Genomic DNA, 21,828 nt, shown 5'->3' with positions numbered 1-21,828 from the left:
AAGTTACACAATAGTTAGGGCCTGTTTGGTCAACCCCTCAAGTTTAGTCAGCTAAATCTAGTTCTATTTAGTCACTTTTCACCCAAATATTACGACTAAATGGGACTAAATGGGTTTTAGCCAACTAATCACCAAAATGTTGCTAAAAGAGACTAAACCTCATCTTTTAGTCACTTTAGAGCCAAACACCCTGACTAAAAGGGACTCAAACCAAACACCCAGTGACTAAAGTTTAGTCCTTGGTTTAGATGACTAAAATTTAGGAGGGGAAACCAAATAGGGTCTTAGTCTTCTATTTGTCTATAAGATTTCTTTATTATTATATGTTTTCATTCTCTTTCCTATTCCTCCCCGCATACATCTCTATTGATACACACTTATGTCTATGCTTCGTGCCTAACTAGTTGCTTGCATGAGAGCCAAGCTTGCTTCTCTCTCCTTCCTTCTCTCTTTCACATGAGCAAAAATATTAATTAAGCCAATTATTGTACTTGCTTTTAATGAGCTTTCCAGTTTCACAATAATTCATTCATGTTGGGTACCTTGGGCGACAAAATGCATAGTCGAATCAAAGACAACCACCGTGCCGTGCGTTAATTAATCAGAAGAAGATAGCGACTCCCCAGTGGCCAACTGCTATAGCGTACAGATCGAGTCTTACAATGTGACAAGTACAACTTCTTCTATGATTGGTCAATTACATCAACCTCATCAGCTAATTAATTAGGCATTCTTGAGGGAAGACATTTTTATACGCCCCGTCAAATTATGCCCAGATTAAATAAAACCCATTTACAATAATAAGAATATATATAAAGCACACACATGGATCCAATAGCAACTTACAAAGCCATTGGAATTTCCAAAAGGACAAGTAAGCAAAGCACTAAAACTAGCAGCCAGCTCGGTATCGCCGTCGGAGCCACTCCACCCACCTGCTCTGCTCCTCCATGGCCAGCAGCACAAGCAGCTACCCTCTCGTGCTGCTCCTGCTGCTGGCGGCCACGGCCGCAGCAGCAGCCGCCACCGAGGCGTCCATCGGCGGCGGCAACACGACCGCGACGTCGTCGTCGTCGCCGACGGCGTACGAGATGCTGGAGCGGTACGACTTCCCGCGGGGGATCCTACCGGCGGGGGTGTCCGGGTACGAGCTCCGCGGGGACGGCAGCTTCGAGGTGTACTTCCCGCGGCCCTGCGAGTTCCTGCTGGCGGGGACGTGGCTGGTCCGGTACGAGGCGCGCGTGCGGGGCTCCGTCGCGGCCGGGTCGCTCACGGCGCTTGAGGGGATCAGCGTGAAGGTGCTCTTCCTGTGGCTCGGCGTCGGCGAGGTGGACCGCGCCGGGGACACGCTCAGCTTCTACATCGGCCCCGTCGCCACCTCGTTCCCGCTCGATGACTTTGCCGAGAGCCCGCGCTGCCGCGGCTATGACTATGATGGCGCCGGCGCCGACGACGGCTTCTTCCTCCCGGCGGCGGCGGCATCGTCGTGACCCGCGCGTCGTGCTGCCTGCGTGATGGTGATGGGCTAGCTCGCGCCGCGGCGCCGGCGATGGTTAGTGTCTCTGTGTCTGTACAATTGTATGTATGTACCTGCCGCCTTGATGATTTAGCTGGCTATTTACACGTGTGCATCGATTGAGACGAGCCGGCGATTAGCTATTTCTTCTTCATTTTTGTTTCAGGGATCGGAATTGGATCGAGTTATTTGGTCATCTCCTTGTCCTTGATGCAGCTTCATCATGTGTCGTGTCTTACAATTCTTTAAGCGTGCCTTCTCCTGGTTTATGATCGTGCGATCAATTAGCTAGCTATGCCGCGTCGCATGATGTGCCATGGCGCCATGGTGGCGAGAGGTAGCCTACGTCAACGCCGGCCTCTCACCGGTGCAACTCTTGGCAGAACAGTCTCCGAAAGACAGTTTCAATGTTCACGTCATCTTCAATCCCGCCGCCTGGACAAAACTACGGTCAACGCTCAATACCGGCCATGAAATCGTAAGATTCAACGCGGCGCAGCTCAGCTTCTGTGAAAGGAGAATGCTCGCTATAGAACCAGAGAGATTTGTTTTCTGTCATGGATAAGCTCCGGTTATAATGAACAGAAGAAAAAAGTCATTATGGTCGTAGGTTCGCTTGCTGCAGCCTGCGGAAGGATCTTTGGTTCAGCACGGGTCGCCATCTAAAACCAGATCGCGTGTCATCCCCACTCACACTACCTAACAAACTTGTCCAATACGAGATGAACTATGAATCCATCGACCTGTGTCGTTTATTCTTTTTCTTTTTTGCCACCAATATCATCCCACCGAGTCATCGACATAGCATCTTCGTTCGAAAAGAAACGTCTATACGGAATTGAGCGTATAGAGTTTATTGATATTTTGTCTATAAAACCAACCTGCTTTGTGAGCTGTGACTCTTACAAAGATGCTATTCAAGCTGTGTTGGAGGGGAATGTAGATACTGCTATCATTATAACACAGGCAAGTTTGATGAGAAAGACTGACAACATGATGTGGTTTAAACAGAAAACGGTAAATCAGTTGTGGAAAAATCATCCAGAAACCACGCACCAGGCGAGGATGACTGACAGTAATAAAACAGATTGGAGCGTTGTTTAGGTTACACAGCAAATATGACTAGATCAAAACATGCATGTATTATTCGTTTCCATACAAATGAGCCTACAAAGTACAAGCTGATCTAAACATGCACCCAACAATTAACACGTGTTATCTGACTGGCCGACTGCTCTAGCCACTCTTTTCAAGGGTATGCACTGTCATTACAAAGGGTGCCAGACTCTGCAAGTGAGAGAGCCAGACTCTGCAAGTGAGAGAGGGTGCACGTAACATACCGACCGATCTTGAACACCCAGTTGTGGCCAGAGAACTACCCAGAACAGGCAAACTTCAAACTTTCGATGTCGATACAATCAGTCTATCTGACAATTGGAATTTTAAACAATCAGGACGTTTCTATCACATCATACTACCACAGCCCATAAAGTTCCAAAAATGGTTCCATGGAAAATTTCAATACAGCACATGATCGCATCCAATGCCCTTGAGGCATTTGACTGAACCATGACAATGAAGATGTACATACATAATTAGGAAAAAGATGCAGTATGGTACAGAGAAGGTAAGTAAAAACATACAAATTCTTTCACTCCAACGATTTGAGTAGCCGGAATAGACCAGCTGCTTCCCTTATCCGTGAAAATTCAATACAGAACGCTTGTACCTCAATGAAAAGATCTTGAACTGCACCCAAATAAAAATGCACAAAATTATCTGCCTTGTCCACTTGGAAAAGGGTGGGAAAACCCAAACTTGTGGACTAGCATTTCAACAATTTACAAGCCTACAAGAAAACAAGGAAACTTGAAACGAATACAATTAACTTCATGAGATTCAAATTGCACCAGGGCAGCTATCAATGGTATTGCACACAAGACACTGATTGTTTTATGAATAACAATGTCTACATGTAACTATATTAGCTGGAAACTACAAGATCAGTTATAAATAAATAAATACATAATGCGTTCATGGTTATTGTCAAACAGCACCTCCAGACCTGAGAGACTATATTGTCTCAGTTTTCAGACCATAGAAATAGACATTGCAATATATCCAAGCAAAAAGGGAGCAACAAGAACCAAACGAGAAAATGGCTAAAGTGTTACACATGTATATGCATAGGATATCAAATCAAAGTAGAGATCAGAATGTTTTAACCACATATGACAACAAGTAGCTTAAGAGCATTTGAATTTTACCTTAAAAATGCATCAGGGAATGAAATGCAAGATAAGTAATAAGCAACTAGCCTACAGAAGTGAGCAAACCATACAATTGAGATGGCAGAAATCAAGAATATGAAAGGTGCACAGGGTGTAAAGTACTAAAGTCAAGGTGTACAATTGGATATTACACTCGAGGCGGAAAGCAGGAATATGAAACTCTAATCTTTGAGAGCTGATTATTTTTTTATTGAGATAGCAGAAGTTACGACATTTCAGCAACGGTATGCAAAGCAGACCTTTGTTAAGCATGAGCAACTCACCGTTTATAATCTTGTTTCGGATAAGACTCTGCAGGAAAACACAAACTAGTCTCACAAGTCTGTTTTGCATGTATTTATCCTGCACAAAAAATAAGTATCATTCAGATAAACATATATCAGTATACCGCACATTAACACGAGAAGTCCCAAATTAACCGATAAGCAAAACACAAAGTGCAGAAATTAAAGGAGTAAAGCACAACGTTCTATAAACCATAGGGCATTTCTTTTGGAATAATGCAAAACACGTAACAGCACCATAATCACCCACATCACTAGTGATCCCCAAGGCTAATGATAAAAGCACTTATCCCCAGATTCACCATGGGCCTTGTAATTTAAGCATATGCATTAGTGGTCTCACATTCCCATAGGGAATGCAGTCAAGATTAAGTTGCCCCTGCTAGAACATATCTGCTAATTACAAGATATTAAAACCCAAATTATTTAAGCATTAACTTCAACTAAGATGTGATAATACACAAAAATGGTGAAGAATACTTCTTGATCAACTTCAATCGAAATGATCTGAGCTAGTGCTCGGGTGGCTAGCGTTGCCGATGTGCACGCTGCCGGTGCGAATTCGATTCCCAGGAATCGCACTCGCATCTCTCGCCGGGACTTGTTCCCAATAATGTTTGCAGCCTCTCTCGCGTGGAGACAAAAAGGGACTGCAACACACCCGTTGCCTATGGAACCATGGCTAGTCCCGGTGATCTCTGGAAGTACGCGGTCTACTGATCTGTGTGTAGTTGTAGGTCTAGTTGTGCACGTGTGGTGTGAGTGTGGTGTGTGTGGGTAGCGTGGGCGTGCGTTCGTGCATGAACAGATGCTACAGCTGTACCCAGATGAGAGGCTTAAAAAAACTTCAATCAAAATGAATAAAACAAAGAACAAACCTTTATGTTTTGACATGATTGGATACAATTTGTGATGTACTCATGGACAAACTCTGTTGGAAGGTCAACAGCAGTAGTAAGTCTGTTCACAACTTCCATAGAATGCAAGCTCATTTCCATGTGCACAAGAACATCAAAGTAACTACAAAAAAAGGATCATCGGTCAAATAAAGGGCAGGAAGAAGGCTGCCTATATGATAATAGAACATACAACAAAGAAAAGAGACACACCCAGGAATGTCAGGAGAGTGAATTAGCTTCGAAAGTACCTCAACAGCAATGAGCGGGTTGTGTTCAACAAGATCCTGAAACCATGCATAGATTCAGAAATCCAAGATCAAATAGCGTTAAATATGTGAGACTCAGTTCATAGAGTACACGTACAGGAAGCTTCTGTGGGGTCATCCCACAGTAATAAACCAGTTTAGGATCATTTGTCAGTTCTACTATGACTTGCTGCAAGAAACTGTGAACAAATTAGGCATGTACCATTGGAACCTCTTATGTACCAAAGAATGTCTGAGAAAAAAAGGGTGATAAAACCTAGGTGCCATAAATTTATCCAGCAATGAGGCTATAAAGTTATCATAAGGAAACAAGAGGAAAAGAAATTCTAGTCATAGAACAAGCAATTTGATAAAAACAGCCATCATTATCTTGACGAAATATTAGAATGTAGCAGTGAACCTCCTGTTGGGCAGGTGCAAGTGGACCTTTTAAGGCTCTTGCAATCAAATCTCGGATAGCAGCCCCTCGACTCGTGTCAGCACACATGCTATAATCCCATAATAGCTCGTGGTTATTGTCAGGGTTCAACCATTGTAGCTGTATGTTCATCACAATAGAAGTTATATTTACGGAACTGGTATTAAAATGCAACTTCTGACTGAGTAATTTTACCTCCCCATCAAGTACAGGAAGTCTTGGGGGTGTGGGCCGAATCCATTGCGGACCCAACCTTCCCCCCGATTTGTCTTGGAGTAAAACAGCAATAGTAGCATCTCTATCATCAGAAGCAGATTTCTGCTTGCTTCCAGGTGGTGATATCGAAGACCTTATAAGGTTACGAAAGCAATAAATAAAGGAGAAGAAATTGGACAAATGAAATTCCAGGACCTCACAAGAAATATCAATTTAGATAAGGGGGTGTACATGAGCCTACATACTCTGGTGAATTTGCACAACTTTGAGGCACGTCTGGATCTGGTATAGCACTTCTAACCATAGCAGCTCTGAAACTACTAATCTGAGGCCGGGAGTGTACACTAGTACTGCAATATTGCTTCTCAAGTTGTTCCCGAGGCAAAAAATCCTATACAAATAGACGAACATATGAATAATCATACTCGACCAAAACATAAAAAGTTGTTTACCTAATCAAAAGCCCACCTGAGATGCTGAAACAGATCCATTAATGTAATCTACCGCAGACTGATTCAGGACCTGAAAAACAAAAATCACCACAGAAATTAACTAAATACATATACTTTGCAGGTTCCTTTCTCAGCATCAATAAATGAAAAAACAATGTCCAAGCTGTTGATTGCATATTATATAAAATTTCATGGTAGCGATGTCTAATGACCCTTAATCAATAGATGCATGTCAGCATAGGAAAGGAGAACATAATCCCTATGATATTGTCATTCTATGCCACACTAAATGTTGACTCGTATTTAAAAGTCAAAGAAAGAGAAAAGACCTCGTTATTATTGTTTCCACTAGATGAAGTCAATAATAATTGGACAAATGCCCGTTCTGATTTCTCTGACGTTTCATCACAGGCTGCCTGTAGATATCAACACATGAAACTAAGGCATCAAGCATGAAAAATATTTAGTCCATCCAAAAGACGTTGCAACAATTACATCTCAAGAACCATAGAAAAGTAGCAAAACATGTTGAATGTTCGATTTTTCAGCATGATGCTAAATGATTAAAGAAAGTAATCAGCTATGTTTCTGCGCCACTAAAACCACAATCGAAAGAGACAAGGACTCAGATGCTATAAATAAGTAGTAATCAAAGCTATACACAGTAGCTCTCTAGCACAGAGCAGTAAATGAGGAATACATGATTGATTTGAACAGAAATGCATTCAAAATGTGAACTGACCTTAATTAATCTTTAAAAAAATAATGGTGCTAAGAAATTGCTGTTACAATTCAAGAAATATAATAGAGGCAACACTGACAGATCCAATTGATTCAAAAATGGTTAGATATTAAGAAAACGGTTATTTATACTATTCATAAAGCTATAGAAACCTAATATACAAGGCTCCAAGGTTCAGCTATTTGATTCAGCTAAAGCACAAATCAAATAAGACCCTAAGTTTACAATAACAAAAACAGATTCCAGTAATAGAGCTTGGAGGTCAACATAAAATAAGAACCCATTGCGTGGACCCTAGATTGTCAAGTGGGTAGCACAGAATGCAAAGATCCAGCTTATATATGCTAGAATATAAAGGCAAGTCTTGGCCAAATGGGAGCTGAAGGTTTTGTAGAAGAAAGACGATGTACAATAAAAGGCAGAATTTTTCAAGAGACCAATTCACCATCAGAATAATGTAGATGACTAAACTTTTGATCCACATAAGTATCTCCTGAAAGAAGAATGCCCTCACACGCGAACTTCGGTACTAGATCAGAATGTGTGTTTGGTACCAGTGCCATAGTCTAGATGTGGGAGTTGGGGAAATGTAAAATATAGTCCAGTCGAGTCAAGCATGAAACATATGGAAGAATATTGCAATTTTGCACATTGATTTGTTTAAGTATGCTGAATAGAAAAATGTGAATTCTTCTATCATAAACCAAATAACAGAATTGAAACAACAAGGTTTACCACTTACATTTAACAATATAGGAATATATGGATTTGCCGTCTGCGGCGAATAGCTCTGATGAAGAATTGCAAATGCAATTAAACGGCCAGTAGGATGAAGCATCTTCTTGTCCTAATCGAAGGGCAACATAATATATCAGATTTGTAGCACTATTCCGGTGAAAGCAAATATGAATCTAGAATCTCATAGCGAACATAACAGACCCAACTTACAAAATGAACTAAAGGTAGGTGAATAGTATCCCTAAACATTTGTTGTGAGGTGCAAATATGAAGTTATTAAGGAGAATGCATGTGAAAACACCAACTACTATTGTCACAGCATAATTTGGTTCAGAAGTCACTAGTGCTGTGCATTGTCTCCTACAGGACAGCGTACCAGGCAGGGGGGAGTGTCAGTACATGAAAGGTTCTGCAGCACTAAACAGCCCAAAACTTTCAGCGCTGTTGTAACCCACTAAATCAGCTATAGCATGCCACCAATTAGTGGAACATCAATACAACTCTAACTGCAGTATTCTTCATTTCACCCCTAAATATTTTTTGTTGCAGTATGGTTAATGGAGAAATTTGACATGTCCTGTAAGGAAAATATGGTTCCTCTCAAAACTATTGAGCCTTCGAAGAGAAGAACAATCAAGTTACAAACCTATTTTTTGTTGCAAAGGGGCATAAAAGAACTGAAGATGATTGGTTAAATGTTTCTTCAAGGGTGAAAGGTCTTTTGAAATGGTACAATTAAAAAACAAAATCATAGCCTATGTGTAAACTTCAAATTTCTTTTCATGCACTACCGAGGTTGCACATCGTTCTTAAAAAAATTGACACATGAACCAAATATGCTAGCCTTTCCTTAATTCTATAACCAGACAGTGGTAGATCAAACTGAAATAGGCCATACTTGCACCAGCAGTTTGGCATTATTTACTCCAACAAGAAATAAGAAAATTATATAGATTCTGCTTTCAGATTGCATGAACCAATAGAAGCACGTTCAATAGGGTGATGATCCATTTAATCAATACTAACAAACAAGTGAATCCTCAAAGCCAGAACTGTTATGCGTCCTCTTGCTCACACTATTGATGTAACTAAAGCTAGGAATGCTCATTGTGCTATATGGGACTATGGAAAAAGAGTTTAGACCAAGTTCTATACGTTATTTTGATCTGATGATATTCTTCAAGTGACAAATCCTGAAGTTTGGTTTGAGTTTACCATGAACTACAACCCTAAACCTCAGTGATAAAGAGCAGCTACAGCAAGAACTCAAGGTCAAGAATCCAATAGCTATTAAATTCTCACCAAGTGCAAATCCAAACAAACATGATCGAGCTAACCCCACGAAGCCACACACAAACACAAAGAACTTAGTCTCAAACTAAGAAAGACTGAAGAAATGGCCCTAAATCTACATGTCCAGCGATCCATCCATTCCAGGTCAAAATATTCAAAATTCAGAAAGCATCCCAGAAAAACCGAAAGATGGTGAGTCAATGGTCTCCAAAACCCCAGAAATGTCAGCTACATCGAACCATCCGAAGCCTAAACCGCAATCAGAAAGTGAAATCGCAAAAATGCAGTAGCCTAACTCATCCCGATTCGCGCGTCGACCCCAGCTAAAGCAGTGCCCCAAACCGGCGCGAGAAAGCAAAACCCACCAAATCTGAGTAGCCAGCACAAACCCTAACCCAACCAACTCAAGCTAGCCCCCGATCCGTTTCCCGCCGCCAAAGCACCCCGCCCAATCTGACGAAAGGAAAGCAAGCAAGAGAAAAGCTGGAAGGAGGCTCCGGAAGCGGGGGAGAGGCAAGGGCGCGGGCGCGGGCGTGGCTTGCCTCGAGGAGGAAGGAGAGGGCGCCGCCGACGCGGAGGCGGCGCTCGCGGGGGAACCGCGCGAGGAAGTCGGCGACGACGTCGGTGAGCGGGCGGGCGGCGGCGGCCAGCAGCGAGAGGAGGTCGGACCGCTCGTCGGGACGCAGCGTGGGGACGGGGGAGCACGCCGACATGGTGGGCGCCGTCGGCAACGTCGGGGCCGAGGTCGCGGTGGCCGTCGCCGTGGTGAGGGACGGCGGCGAGGATTTTTCTTTTTCGGCTTCGGGGTTTTTTTTTTTTTGGAGAATCCGCGGGGTCAGTGGGAGGAGTAGGCGGCTGGCTCGGGATGTGGATCGGACGGGTGCGGCTGTGTGGGTTTGCGTTTCTTTCACTTTCCCTTTCCTTTTCTTCAGTGTTGGATGTTGCATAGGTCTACCTACCGACGAATTTCATTTTCATTTTCGTATATCCACGACCATTACCATCGTCCACAGGTAATAATTAGGATAATTTTAATCATTTATATAAGACTGCGTGATATCAACGGATTTGTCTTTCTTTTCACTTTCTTTTTTCTTTTTCTTCGTTGAGCTCCACCGCACTGAGATTGTTGTTTAGGTTTACGATTTGTTTCACATTCATCACCATCATCGGTTATCCACGAGTAACAATAGTTTTCAGTTATTTGTATAAGATGACGTGATATTGATAGATATAGTTATGGATTTGTCTTTCTTTACACTTTTTCTTTCTTTTTTCTTGGACAGTTATCGTGGACATGCAACTCTATTAGGCCCACTTCGCTAGGGTTATCTTGATACTCACATTTACCTAGCTAGCTGACGGATCCCATTTCACATCCACCACCATTATCATTGTCCACAAATAATAGTCGCGAAGATTTCAATCGTTTGTTTAAGATGACATGTCCTATGTAGTGCTTATAATGGCCTCTTTAGTAGAGCTAAAACGACTATAGTTCTGTATTCTCAATAAGATTTAAGCACAATAACCTTGCCATTGCCATCAGGAAGATAATGTCATTTAAAATGTCAAGAAAGATGGGTCAAAAAAACATCTTCATCAAGCAAGCAAAACATCACCCTCCCGTGCCATGAACATAAGAAGATTAAGAGTTTGAATCAAGCTCAAGTTCAAGTGAGGGAGAAGATGAGAAAGAGGGAGATAATCCTCCTCCGACGATGAAGAAGTGATGAGATTAATTAGAGGAGTGAAGAAGATGATTGGCAAGATCTAGTCCAAGGGCATGCCCATCACAATTGAAGACATCATGTTCAACAACCAAAGAAAAACACAAATGGGTTGTGGTGAGATTTAGCACTTTGTGGAGGATTGTCCAAACAAACCCAAGTTAAAGAACAATAAGAATGGAAGGAAAGGAAAAGGTGGTCAATGCCTTACAAATGTGAATGCATGGGATGACTCTTCAAGTGAGGAAGAAGCCCATCACAGGAGGCTCCACCACAAGTTATCATCAAGCTCTTCACACATATGTCTCGTGGCAAGAAAAATATAGTTGAAAGCGAAAACAATGAAGTCATAATGACTCCCCTCCTTCCTATGAAGATCTTGCTAACTTGGTCGAACAGTTTCAAGAAGCTTGCACTAAGCACCAAGCAAAAATCAAAACTTGGAACAAAAGTTAGTTAGCTCAAATAAAAGTTATGATGAACATGCAAGAAAAATTGACACATTTGCATATTATAATATTGAGCTAGCTAACAAACTTTAAAAAACTAGAAGCTAGTACAAGTACCTCAAAAAATCACCTAAAAAGGTTTCTCTTTGACATAATTAAAAAGAATGTATCTACTTCTTGCATTGATTTAATCGATCTAAACTCACCATCTTTCACCAAGACTTATGCTGAGCATGCATGTTTTTGTAGATTCATGTATCGATGAAGCAACCTTATATTTTTCATATTTTTGTAGGTATATTATGATCCTTGAAGATATATAGACTATCAGATGTGCACTACCTGACAATATGAAGGGTATTAGAGATGACAACGGGAAATTCCCTATATCGAGGGATGGCTTCCCAGCCCCGTTGTCGGGTACCATAAAACAGGGTACCCCGAGCATACACCAAAAGGGGCACTCAAATCCCATCAACAGCAAAGCTAGAGGGTAAGCCATGGGCTCATCACCAGCCCCGTCCGAGCCCATCAGGCTCTCCACCTCGCCTCGGGCCTCGCACGGGAGGTCTCGGCGCCCTGACGCAATCTCCGCCTCGTGCGAGGCCTCTCGCGAGAGGTCTCGGCAAGGAGCCCAATCTCCGTATCGCCCGAGGCCCCGTGCGAACAGACTCGAATAAGAAAGCTATTCTCCGTATCGCTCGAGGCCGGCTTGTCAACAACACATCGCTTCCGCCTCGACCGATCTTCCCGACAGCATGTCATGTCCCATTAATACGTCAACCACTCCCGCAATCTCAGCCGGACGACGGCTCGACACCGCGGAGTGGCCGACGGGACATGAGGTCGCATCAGCGCCATACCGGCTGAGACAGGGCACGGCGGGGATTACCGGCAACTGTATTCTGACGCTGTGCCCACGATCGGCGCCCGCACTACACTGTACCCCATGATCCCCGCCTCGAAAACAACATGACATGGGTAGCCTGGCCCATGTCATCATCGCCTCCAAACCAACACACCAGATCAACCGCTCCCTCCGGGCCTCGGCACTCTGCACTAGGGTCTCGGCTATCTCGGGATTCACGTCTGCCGAGACCCCCCGCCGTGGTTCGGCCTCGGCACCGACCGAGCCTCGGCCTCGCGCACAGTCAATCCACAGCGACCCGCACGCTGACCGCTGCACCCGCTGTGAGGCAGCCCTGGAGCTCCCATGATGCACGGGATCGGATGTGACCAGCACGCCGCCCTAGTGCTCCAAGGACGGACCACTCCGACGACTACGCCGCCACAGGAACAGGCTACAGGTCTCGGACACGCCGCCTCTGTTCGCACGACACCGTATAGTTAGCATATGTACTACCCTTGTCCTCCCTTCAAACTATAAAAGGAAAGGACTTGGGCCATTCTTGGGGGGGAGACAGGTTCTCACGAAGAGCAACACTCTGTAACACGCGCACTTCCTTGCCGCTTGAGAGCAACGTCTCAAGCAACCCGCATCACTCCCCGCCGAGACCTGGGACTGGCTCCCTCTCTCACCTAGCTTGTAACCCCCTACTACAAGCACTTCGGTGCAAGGAATACAAGATCAATCTCCCAGACTGGACGTAGGGCTCGAATTGCCCGAACCAGTATAAACCGTGTGTCTCTTTGCATCACCATCTGGAATCGGGAACATGCAGAACAAATTCACTAGTTGGTTGAGGACCCCCCCAGTCCAAAACACCGACACCCGTCTTCAGGGAAGGATTCCCTATCCATGGCAATGTTTGTGGGGACACTTTTTTCCCCATCTCGGTCCCTCGGTGGGGAATTAACCCCCGCCGAGATCCCCGTCCCATAATAAAATTATAGTTCAGGAAGCAAAGATTTCAATGCCGATTTCTCAAAAACAATTGTTGTTCTCATATCACAAAATCCAAAGGACAAGGAACATTTAGTAGTTCTCATCTGTCGAAATCCAAAGAACAGAAAACATTAGTTCTATTCTCACAAATCTAAAGAAAATATGCATCACAATGATGAAGAGCCCTATGACTATGAGACAGTGAATGGAATTGGTGCGTAGTGTTTAGTATCTTAACCACATCATCTTCTGCCCATGGTTGCACGCCCTGCCTCTTTTGGCTTTGGTGAATGGTGTGAAACCTTCTGGTACTCTTGGAGTGTGTCTCTGGACCGCTAGCCATCCCCTAGCAAACGGGGCATTGGCATCCACTCGGACTTACCCGATAACAGCTCACCGGAAGTGCCAACGCTCGTGCCCACCGAGGGTAGCCTGGCACATTCCACCCCCTCCTTCCGAGCAAAAAGGAAGCGTGAGGGTCGTACAAAAAGCCGGGGGAACCCCTGACGGACCTCTTGCTCCGTGCGGAGGCTAGGGGGCTCTTCCTGCAACCTCGCCGAGACCCCCGTGACCCGAACTCGCACTTGTGGGCTCGGCAAATATGATAAAAACTCCTCACTCAAACACAAAAATGAAAAAAACCCTGGAGGAGTAACTCCACTCCTCCAGGGCCTTGGGGGCTACACCCGATGGGTGCGCTCGCGCGCACCCACCGAAACCTCAAGAAGCAAAACACAATCCCTACGGGAGCAGCTGCAAACCAAGTCTCGACAAACCCTCAGGGAGAGTGCACCCACTCCCCCTGAGGCTCGGGGGCTACTGTCGGGTACCATAAAACAGGGTACCCCGAGCATACACCAAAAGGGGCACTCAAATCCCATCAACAGCAAAGCTAGAGGGTAAGCCATGGGCTCATCACCAGCCCCGTCCGAGCCCATCAGGCTCTCCACCTCGCCTCGGGCCTCGCACGGGAGGTCTCGGTGCCCTGACGCAATCTCCGCCTCGCGCGAGGCCTCTCGCGAGAGGTCTCGGCAAGGAGCCCAATCTCCGTCTCGCCCGAGGCCCTGTGCGAACAGCCTCGAATAAGAAAGCTATTCTCCGTATCGCTCGAGGCTGGCTTGTCAACAACCTGTCGCTTCCGCCTCGACCAGTCTTCCCAACAGCATGTCATGTCCCATTAATACGTCAACCACTCCCGCAATCTCAGCCGGACGACGTCTCGACACCGCGGAGTGGCCGACGGGACATGAGGTCGCATCAGCGCCATACCGGCTGAGACAGGGCACGGCGGGGATTACCGGCAACTGTATTCTGACGCTGTGCCCACGATCGGCGCCCACACTACACTGTACCCTGCGATCCCCGCCTCGAAAACAACACGACATGGGCAGCCTAGCCCATGTCATCATCGCCTCCGAACCAACACCTCCGGGCCTCGGCACTCTGCACCAGGGTCTCGGCTACCTCGGGATTCACGTCTGCCGAGACCCCCCGCCGCGGTTCGGCCTCGGCACCGACCGAGCCTCGGCCTTGCGCACAGTCAATCCACAGCGACCCGCATGCTGACCGCTGCACCCGCTCCGAGGTAGCCCTGGAGCTCCCATGACGCACGGGATCGGATGTGACCAGCACGCCGCCCCAGTGCTCCAAGGACGAACCACTCCGACGACTACGTCGCCATAGGAATACGCTACAGGTCTCGGACACGCCGCCTCTGTTCGCACGACACCGTATAGTTAGCATATGTACTATCATTGTCCTCCCTTCAAACTATAAAAGGAAAGGACTTGGGCCATTCTCGGGGGGGGAGATAGGTTCTCACGAAGAGCAACACTCTGTAACACGCGCACTTCCTTGTCGCTTGAGAGCAACGTCTCAAGCAGCCCGCATCACTCCCCGCCGAGACCTAGGACTGGCTCCCTCTCTCACCTAGCTTATAACCCCCTACTACAAGCACTTCGGTGCAAGGAATACAAGATCAATCTCCCAAACTGGACGTAGGGCTCGAATTGCCTGAACCAGTATAAACCTTGTGTCTCTTTGCATCACCATCTGGAATCAGGAACACGCAGAACAAATTCACTAGTTGGTTGAGGACCCCCCAGTCCAAAACACCGACAGTTGGCGCGCCAGGTAGGGGCCTCTGCGTGTCAATTTCGTCATCCCGACAAGTTCCGGATGGCAGACCCCGTACGACCGCTGCGTCTCGGCACGATGGTCTGGTTTGGGAGCCTGGAGTTCATGTCTCTAGGGCACGAGTACGACATGGTACTTCTCACACCCTGAGCCCCGCCTACCGACGACGACGTCACGCATCGGCGGCCCAGGCGCAGGTGGCGCCTGGGCGGCCGTTCTCGCCGCGCTCGCCAAGCACGACGCAAGCAGGGTTACCCCGATGCCACGCAAACCTAGGGCGATTCGCCGCTCTCCGATGGTATCCCACGACCAGCTGTTGGCGTAAGGCCCCTGATTGGGGACCTGTCTAGCCTGAACCTGGATAAGGGAAAGACGCCGGTGGCACCCGGTGACGCCCCGACATCAAGCTCCGCTCCGCCGCTCTCTGAGGAGCCAACTCTGGCGGAGCAGAGCCTGGCGACGGCGCCTTCTCCATACCCCTTCGGGTTGAGAAACGCCGCCGCCTCTTATGCTTACGCCTACGCTTCCGCTCACGCGGATCTCTCGGAGCGCCGCCAGCGCTTCACTTTCAACTTCGACACCGCCACGTCGACCCACAACCATGCTGACTCCTCGGAGGAGGACGAGGCGTGGGCCGGAGTGGATTTCTCTGACCTCCACGACCACAAAACCATGCGTCGCTTCTTGGCCACAAGCGACTATTGCTTTGGCTACTTCGATTCTGACGATGAAGGTACTTACGATCCCACTCGTGAGTGCTTCCACGTCGGACTTGGGATGCCAAGCACGGGCGACGAGGACGAGGGGGCAGACAACCGCATTCTGCTTCATCAGGGAACGGGTGATGCTACGCCTTCGCGCATTGTCCCACCCGCAGCATGGAATGAGAACCTTGCCCTCGGACAATTCCGGTGCCTAGACCAGGAACAACTCCGTGAGCTTCAGGCCAAGGTCGAGCAAGATCGACTCCTTCTGCAATAGCTCCGAAGCACTCTCGAGCAGGAGCAGTAAGGCCGCGGTGATGGCGGAGGAGCCCGACGACGGGCTCGCGACGTGCACCATCGCATCAACGATGACGAAGGGGACGATCGTCCCCCAATCTTCAATCGCGCTAGCCAGAATGTCGCGGCTGCGGCAATGCTAGTGCGCGTGATGCCTAAGCCCTCCACCATGGAAGGACGACGGGTTCGCGGCGAGCTCCGAGGTCTCCTCGAGACCGCCGTGGTGCAGCAAGCCGAGAGTTCCACCTCTAGGCGGCGCGGTGCCATCTCGGACCTCCCCTCAACACCGCATCGGCAGGATAGGGAGGCCTCAGTTCGTCCCGAGCCTGCTCGGGCGCCGACCATCAACAGGGTCCCCTCGGTCCACGACCGCCTCAACAACCGACGTGAGGCCCAGGGCGACCACGAGGTGATCGGCCGGCGACGGCGCCACGACAGGGAGGGGCCCGCTCGAGGCTACCATCCACATCGAGGCGGCCGATATGATAGTGAGGAAGACCGTAGTCCTTCTCCTAAACCACCTGGCCCTCGAGTCTTCAGTAGAGCCATCCGCAATGCTCAATTTCCAGCCCGGTTTCGCCAGCCAGCCAACCTCACCAAGTATAGCGGTGAGACCAACCCCGAGCTCTGGCTCGCCGATTACCGCCTGGCTTGTCAGCTAGGCGGCGCCGACGATGACCGGCTCATCATCCGCAACCTTCCATTGCTCTTATCAGACTCAGCGCGAGCCTGGCTCGAGCACCTTCCTCCCTCTCAGATCCACGACTGGCGCGACTTGGTTCGAATCTTCGTCGGGAATTTCCAGGGCACATACGTGCGCCTTGGAAACTCCTGGGACCTTAAGAGTTGTCGCCAGAAACCAGACGAGTCTCTCCGAGACTTCATCTGGCGCTTCTCTAAATAGTGCACCGAGTTGCCTAGCGTCGGTGACTCAGAGATCGTCCAGGCTTTTCTCTCTGGCACCACCTGCCGAGACTTGGTCCGAGAATTAGGCCGGAACGTGCCGCACTCGGCCGCCGCGCTCCTCGACATCGCCACCAACTTCGCCTCAGGCGAGGAGGCTGTAGGGGCCATCTTCCCCACGGACGACGCCAAGGGGAAGCGGAGGGATGAGGCCCCCGAGGCCTCGGTTCCCCGCCTCCCCAAAAGAAAGAAGGATCGCCAGGGGAAGCGGGCCGTCCTCGAGGCCGATATGGTCGCGGCTGTAGAACGCAAGAATCCCCGAGGCCCTAGGGGCCCCAGACCCTTCGACGACATGCTTAAGAAACCCTGCCCTTACCACCAAGGCCCGGTCAAGCATGCCCTCGATGATTGCTCCATGCTGCGGCGTTACTACGCCAGGCTCGGGCTCCCCGACGACGACGCCATGCAGAAGGGCGCCGGTGACCGGGACGATGACAAGGACGACGGGTTCCCCGAGGTACACAACGCCTTCATGATCTTCGGCGGACCCTCGGCGTGCCTTACGGCGCGGCAGCGAAAGAGGGAACAGCGAGAGGTCTTCTCGGTCAAGGTGGCCACTCCCCAGTACCTCGACTAGTCTCGGGAGGAGATCACCTTTGATCGAGACGACCACCCCGACCATGTTCCGAATCCCGGGCAGTACCCACTTGTTGTCGACCCGATCATCGGCAACACCCGACTCTCCAAGGTGTTGATGGACGGAGGCAGCGGCCTCAATATCCTATACGCCAACACCCTGGAGCTCTTGGAGATCGACCGATCGAGGCTCCGAGGCGACGCCGCACCCTTCCATGGCATCGTGCCACAGAAACGTACACGAGCCCTTGGGCGCATCGACCTTCCCGTCTACTTCGGCACCCCCTCCAACTACCGCAAGGAAGTCCTTACCTTCGAGGTGGTCGGGTTCGGGGGAACCTACCACGCCATCCTGGGGCCGCCGTGCTACGCCAAGTTCATGGCAGTCCCCAACTATACCTACCTCAAGCTCAAGATGTCAGGCCCCAGCGGTATCATCATGATTGAGTCCACGTACGAACATGCATACGACTGCGACATCGAGTGCATCGAGTACGCTGAGGCTCTCACCGAGGCCGAGACCCTCATCGCCAACCTCGACCAACTTAGTGGCGAGGCGCCTGACTCCAAGCGTCGCGCAGGGGCATTCGAGCCCACGGAGGCCATCAAGCCCCGGTCGACCCCGCCTGCCCCGACGACCGGGCGCTGAGGATCAGCGCCACCCTTGACATCAAATAGGAAGCCGTGCTCATCGACTTCCTCCGTGCGAATGCCGACATATTCGCATGGAGTCCCTCGGGCATGCCGGGCATACCGAGGGAGGTCGCCAAGCACGCCTTGGACATCCGGGCCGGCTTTAGACCGGTGAAGCAATGCCTACGTCGCTTCGACGAGGAAAAGCATAGGGCCATCGACGAGGAGATGCAGAAACTCTTGGCGGTCGGGTTCATCAAGGAGGTGTCCCACCCAGAGTGGTTGGCTAACCCCGTGTTAGTTAGGAAGAAAAATGGGAAATGGAGGATGTGTGTAGACTACACCGGTTTGAACAAAGCCTGTCCAAAAGTCCCCTTCCCATTACCCCGAATCGATCAGATTGTTGACTCCACTGCGGGGTGCGAGACCCTATCTTTCCTTGATGCGTATTCTGGTTACCATCAAATCAAGATGAAAGAGTCCGACCAGCTTGCGACTTCTTTCATCACCCCATTCGGCATGTACTGCTATGTGACTATGCCTTTCGGCCTCAGAAATGTAGGGGCCACATACCAGCGGTGCATGACCCAGGTCTTTGGCGACCACATTGGGCGGACCGTCGAGGCCTATGTGGACGACATCGTGGTCAAGACCAGAAAGACCGAGGATCTCATCGATGACTTAAGGATAGCCTTCAAATGCCTTAGCGAGAAGGGCATCAAGCTCAATCCCGAGAAGTGTGTGTTCGGGGTCCCCCAAGGCATGCTCTTGGGATTCATAGTCTCCGAACGCGGCATCGAAGCCAACCCAGAGAAGGTCTCGGCCATAACCAGTATAGGACCAATCAGAGACCTCAAGGGAGTACAGAGGGTCATGGGATGCCTTGCGGCCCTGAGCCGCTTCATCTCGCGCCTCGGCGAAAAAGGCTTGCCTCTGTACCGACTCTTGAGAAAATCCGAGCGTTTTTCTTGGACCCCCGAGGCCGAAGAAGCCCTCGACAGACTCAAAGCGCTGCTCACAAATCCTCCTGTCCTGGTACCCTCGGCCAGGGACGAGGCCCTCTTACTCTACGTCGCCGCAACGACCCAAGTGGTCAGCGCTGCCGTAGTAGTAGAAAGGCAGGAAGAGGGGCATGCTCTACCCACCCAACGACCTGTTTACTTCATCAGCAAAGTGCTCTCCGAGACCAAAATATGTTACCCCCACATCCAGAAGCTGGTCTACGCCGTAGTCCTGGCCCAGCGCAAGCTGCGTCACTACTTTGAGTCTCACCCAGTGACTGTGGTAACGTCTTTCCCTTTGGGAGAGATAGTCCATAACCGGGAGGCCTCAGGCAGGATAGCCAAGTGGGCCGTTGAGCTCATGGGGGAAGCCTTGACTTTTGCGCCTCGGAAAGCAATTAAGTCTCAGGTCTTGGCCGATTTTGTGGCTGAGTGGACCGACACCCAACTACCACCTGCTCAAGTCCAGACAGAATGCTGGACCATGTACTTCGATGGGTCTCTGATGAAGACCGGGGCAGGCGCGGGTCTCCTCTTCGTCTCGCCCCTCGGAGTACACATGCGCTACATGGTGCGGCTCCACTTCACCGCCTCCAACAACATTGCCGAGTATGAGGCCCTTGTCAACGGCTTGCAAGTCACCATCGAACTTGGGGTACGGCGTCTCGACGTCCGGGGCGACTCGTAGCTCATCGTCGATCAGGTCATGAAGGAGTCAAATTGCCTCGACCCCAAAATGGAGGCTTACTGCAAGTTGGTGCGTCGCCTAGAAGACAAGTTCGACGGTCTCAAACTAAACCACATCGCGCGGAAGTACAACGAGGCCGCCGATGAACTGGCAAAGATGGCCTCGGCATGGGCTCCGGTCCCCCCGAACGTCTTTGCTAGGGACCTCCACAAACCTTCCATTGACTACACCTCGGTAATAGAGGAGGGCCCACCTGTCGAACCCACGACGGGGCTCGACACCCCCTCTACTACCGAAACTCTCTCGACCAAGCCCGAGGTCATGGAAATCAACACTGAAGCCCCCCAGACCGATCAAGACGTGGATTGGTGAATCCCGTTCCTTGATTGGCTTAATTAGGGGGAGCTTCCTAGTGACAGGACCAAAGCCCGATGGCTTGCACGTCAAGCCAAGTCTTACATCCTCTGCAATGACGAATTGTACAGGCAAAGTCCCTCTGGTGTCCTTCAACGATGCATCACCGCCGAGGTAGGCCAAGCCCTGCTTCAGGACTTGCACGCAGGGGCCTGCGGGCACCATGCGGCGCCTCGGACGCTCGTGGGAAATGCTTTCCGCCAAGGGTTCTACTGGCCGACGGCGGTCACCGACGCCACCAAGCTAGTACGCTCCTACGAAGGATGCTAGTACTATGCTCGGCAGATGCATCTCTCGGCCCTGGCCCTCCAAACCATCCCCATCACGTGGTCGTTCGTCGTGTGGGGGCTCGACATGGTCGGGCCTCTACAAAAGGCCCTCGGGGGCTACACCCTTCTACTGGTATCAATCGACAAGTTCTCCGAATGGATCGAGGCTCGTCCGATCAATCGAATCAAATCCGAGCAAGCGGTGCTGTTCTTCACCGACATTATCCACAGGTTTGGGGTTCCTAACACCATCATCACCGACAACGGGACACAGTTCACCGGCAAAAAGTTCTTGACATTTTGTGACGACCACCACATCCATGTGGCCTGGTCAGCTGTAGGACACCCAAGGACCAACGGCCAAGTAGAACGTGCCAACGGCATGATCCTACAAGGCCTCAAGCCAAGAATTTACAACCGATGAAGAAGTTTGGCAAGAAATGGCTTGCCGAACTCCCATCGGTCATCTGGAGCCTGAGGAACACTCCAAGGCGAGCCACGGGGTTCATGCCTTTCTTCCTAGTCTATGGGGCCGAGGCCATCCTCCCCACTGACTTGGAATATGGTTCCCCAAGGCTACAAGCCTATAACGAACAAAGTAACTGCACCACCCGAGAGGACGCCCTCGACCAATTGGAGGAAGCCCGGGACGTCGCGCTGCTACACTCGGCTAAATACCAGCAGACCCTACAGCGCTATCAGGCCCGGCGCGTCCGAGGCCGAGACTTGAAGGTAGGCGACCTAGTGTTGAGGCTAGCACAGAGCAACAAGGGCCGCCACAAGCTGACCCCGCCATGGGAAGGACCATACATCATCGCCCAAGTACTGAAGCCCGGGACCTACAAGCTAGCCAACGAGAAGGGCGAAATCTTCACCAACGCTTGGAACATAGAACAGCTACGTCGCTTTTATCCTTAAAATTCCAAGCATTGTATATATTATTTCTCGGAATACAATTGAAACCCGTTTTTAGTTGTTCTAATTTCTCGAGAAGTTCCCCGAGCCTA

The 21,828-nt window shown here is 49.4% G+C and overlaps 2 protein-coding genes across 4 annotated transcripts; one reads left to right on the top strand and one right to left on the bottom strand.

Annotated features, from left to right (window-relative positions):
- The first annotated feature begins 848 nt into the window (after window positions 1–848).
- On the top strand, window positions 849–2,336 carry LOC136508002 (uncharacterized). Its single transcript, XM_066502595.1, has 2 exons — window positions 849–1,552; window positions 1,683–2,336. Exon 1 carries the CDS (start codon window positions 951–953, stop codon window positions 1,488–1,490), a length of 540 nt encoding a protein of 179 aa, XP_066358692.1. The 5' UTR covers window positions 849–950; the 3' UTR covers window positions 1,491–1,552; window positions 1,683–2,336.
- Window positions 2,337–2,612: 276 nt separating this feature from the next.
- On the bottom strand, window positions 2,613–9,976 carry LOC136508001 (uncharacterized). 3 transcript variants are annotated; one of them, XM_066502593.1, is made up of 13 exons: window positions 9,658–9,974; window positions 7,827–7,931; window positions 6,672–6,758; window positions 6,359–6,412; window positions 6,136–6,281; window positions 5,870–6,023; window positions 5,657–5,794; window positions 5,354–5,425; window positions 5,201–5,274; window positions 4,970–5,111; window positions 4,071–4,149; window positions 3,160–3,265; window positions 2,613–2,943 (listed from the first exon to the last, which is right to left on the bottom strand). In XM_066502593.1, the coding sequence occupies exons 1-12, from the start codon at window positions 9,826–9,828 to the stop codon at window positions 3,168–3,170; spliced, it is 1,320 nt and encodes a 439-aa protein (XP_066358690.1). In that variant the 5' UTR covers window positions 9,829–9,974; the 3' UTR covers window positions 2,613–2,943; window positions 3,160–3,167. The 3 variants fall into 3 exon arrangements, with proteins under 3 accessions (XP_066358690.1, XP_066358689.1, XP_066358691.1); XM_066502592.1 differs by having other exon boundaries at window positions 2,613–3,265; XM_066502594.1 differs by lacking the exon at window positions 2,613–2,943 and having other exon boundaries at window positions 3,228–3,365; window positions 9,658–9,976.
- Window positions 9,977–21,828: the final 11,852 nt, after the last annotated feature.

Source organism: Miscanthus floridulus, chromosome 15 (assembly GCF_019320115.1).
Source record: "Miscanthus floridulus cultivar M001 chromosome 15, ASM1932011v1, whole genome shotgun sequence".
Lineage (NCBI taxonomy): Eukaryota > Viridiplantae > Streptophyta > Magnoliopsida > Poales > Poaceae > Miscanthus > Miscanthus floridulus.
Note: the sequence above shows the minus strand (reverse complement) of the source record. Positions and strands in the feature narration are given on the sequence as shown.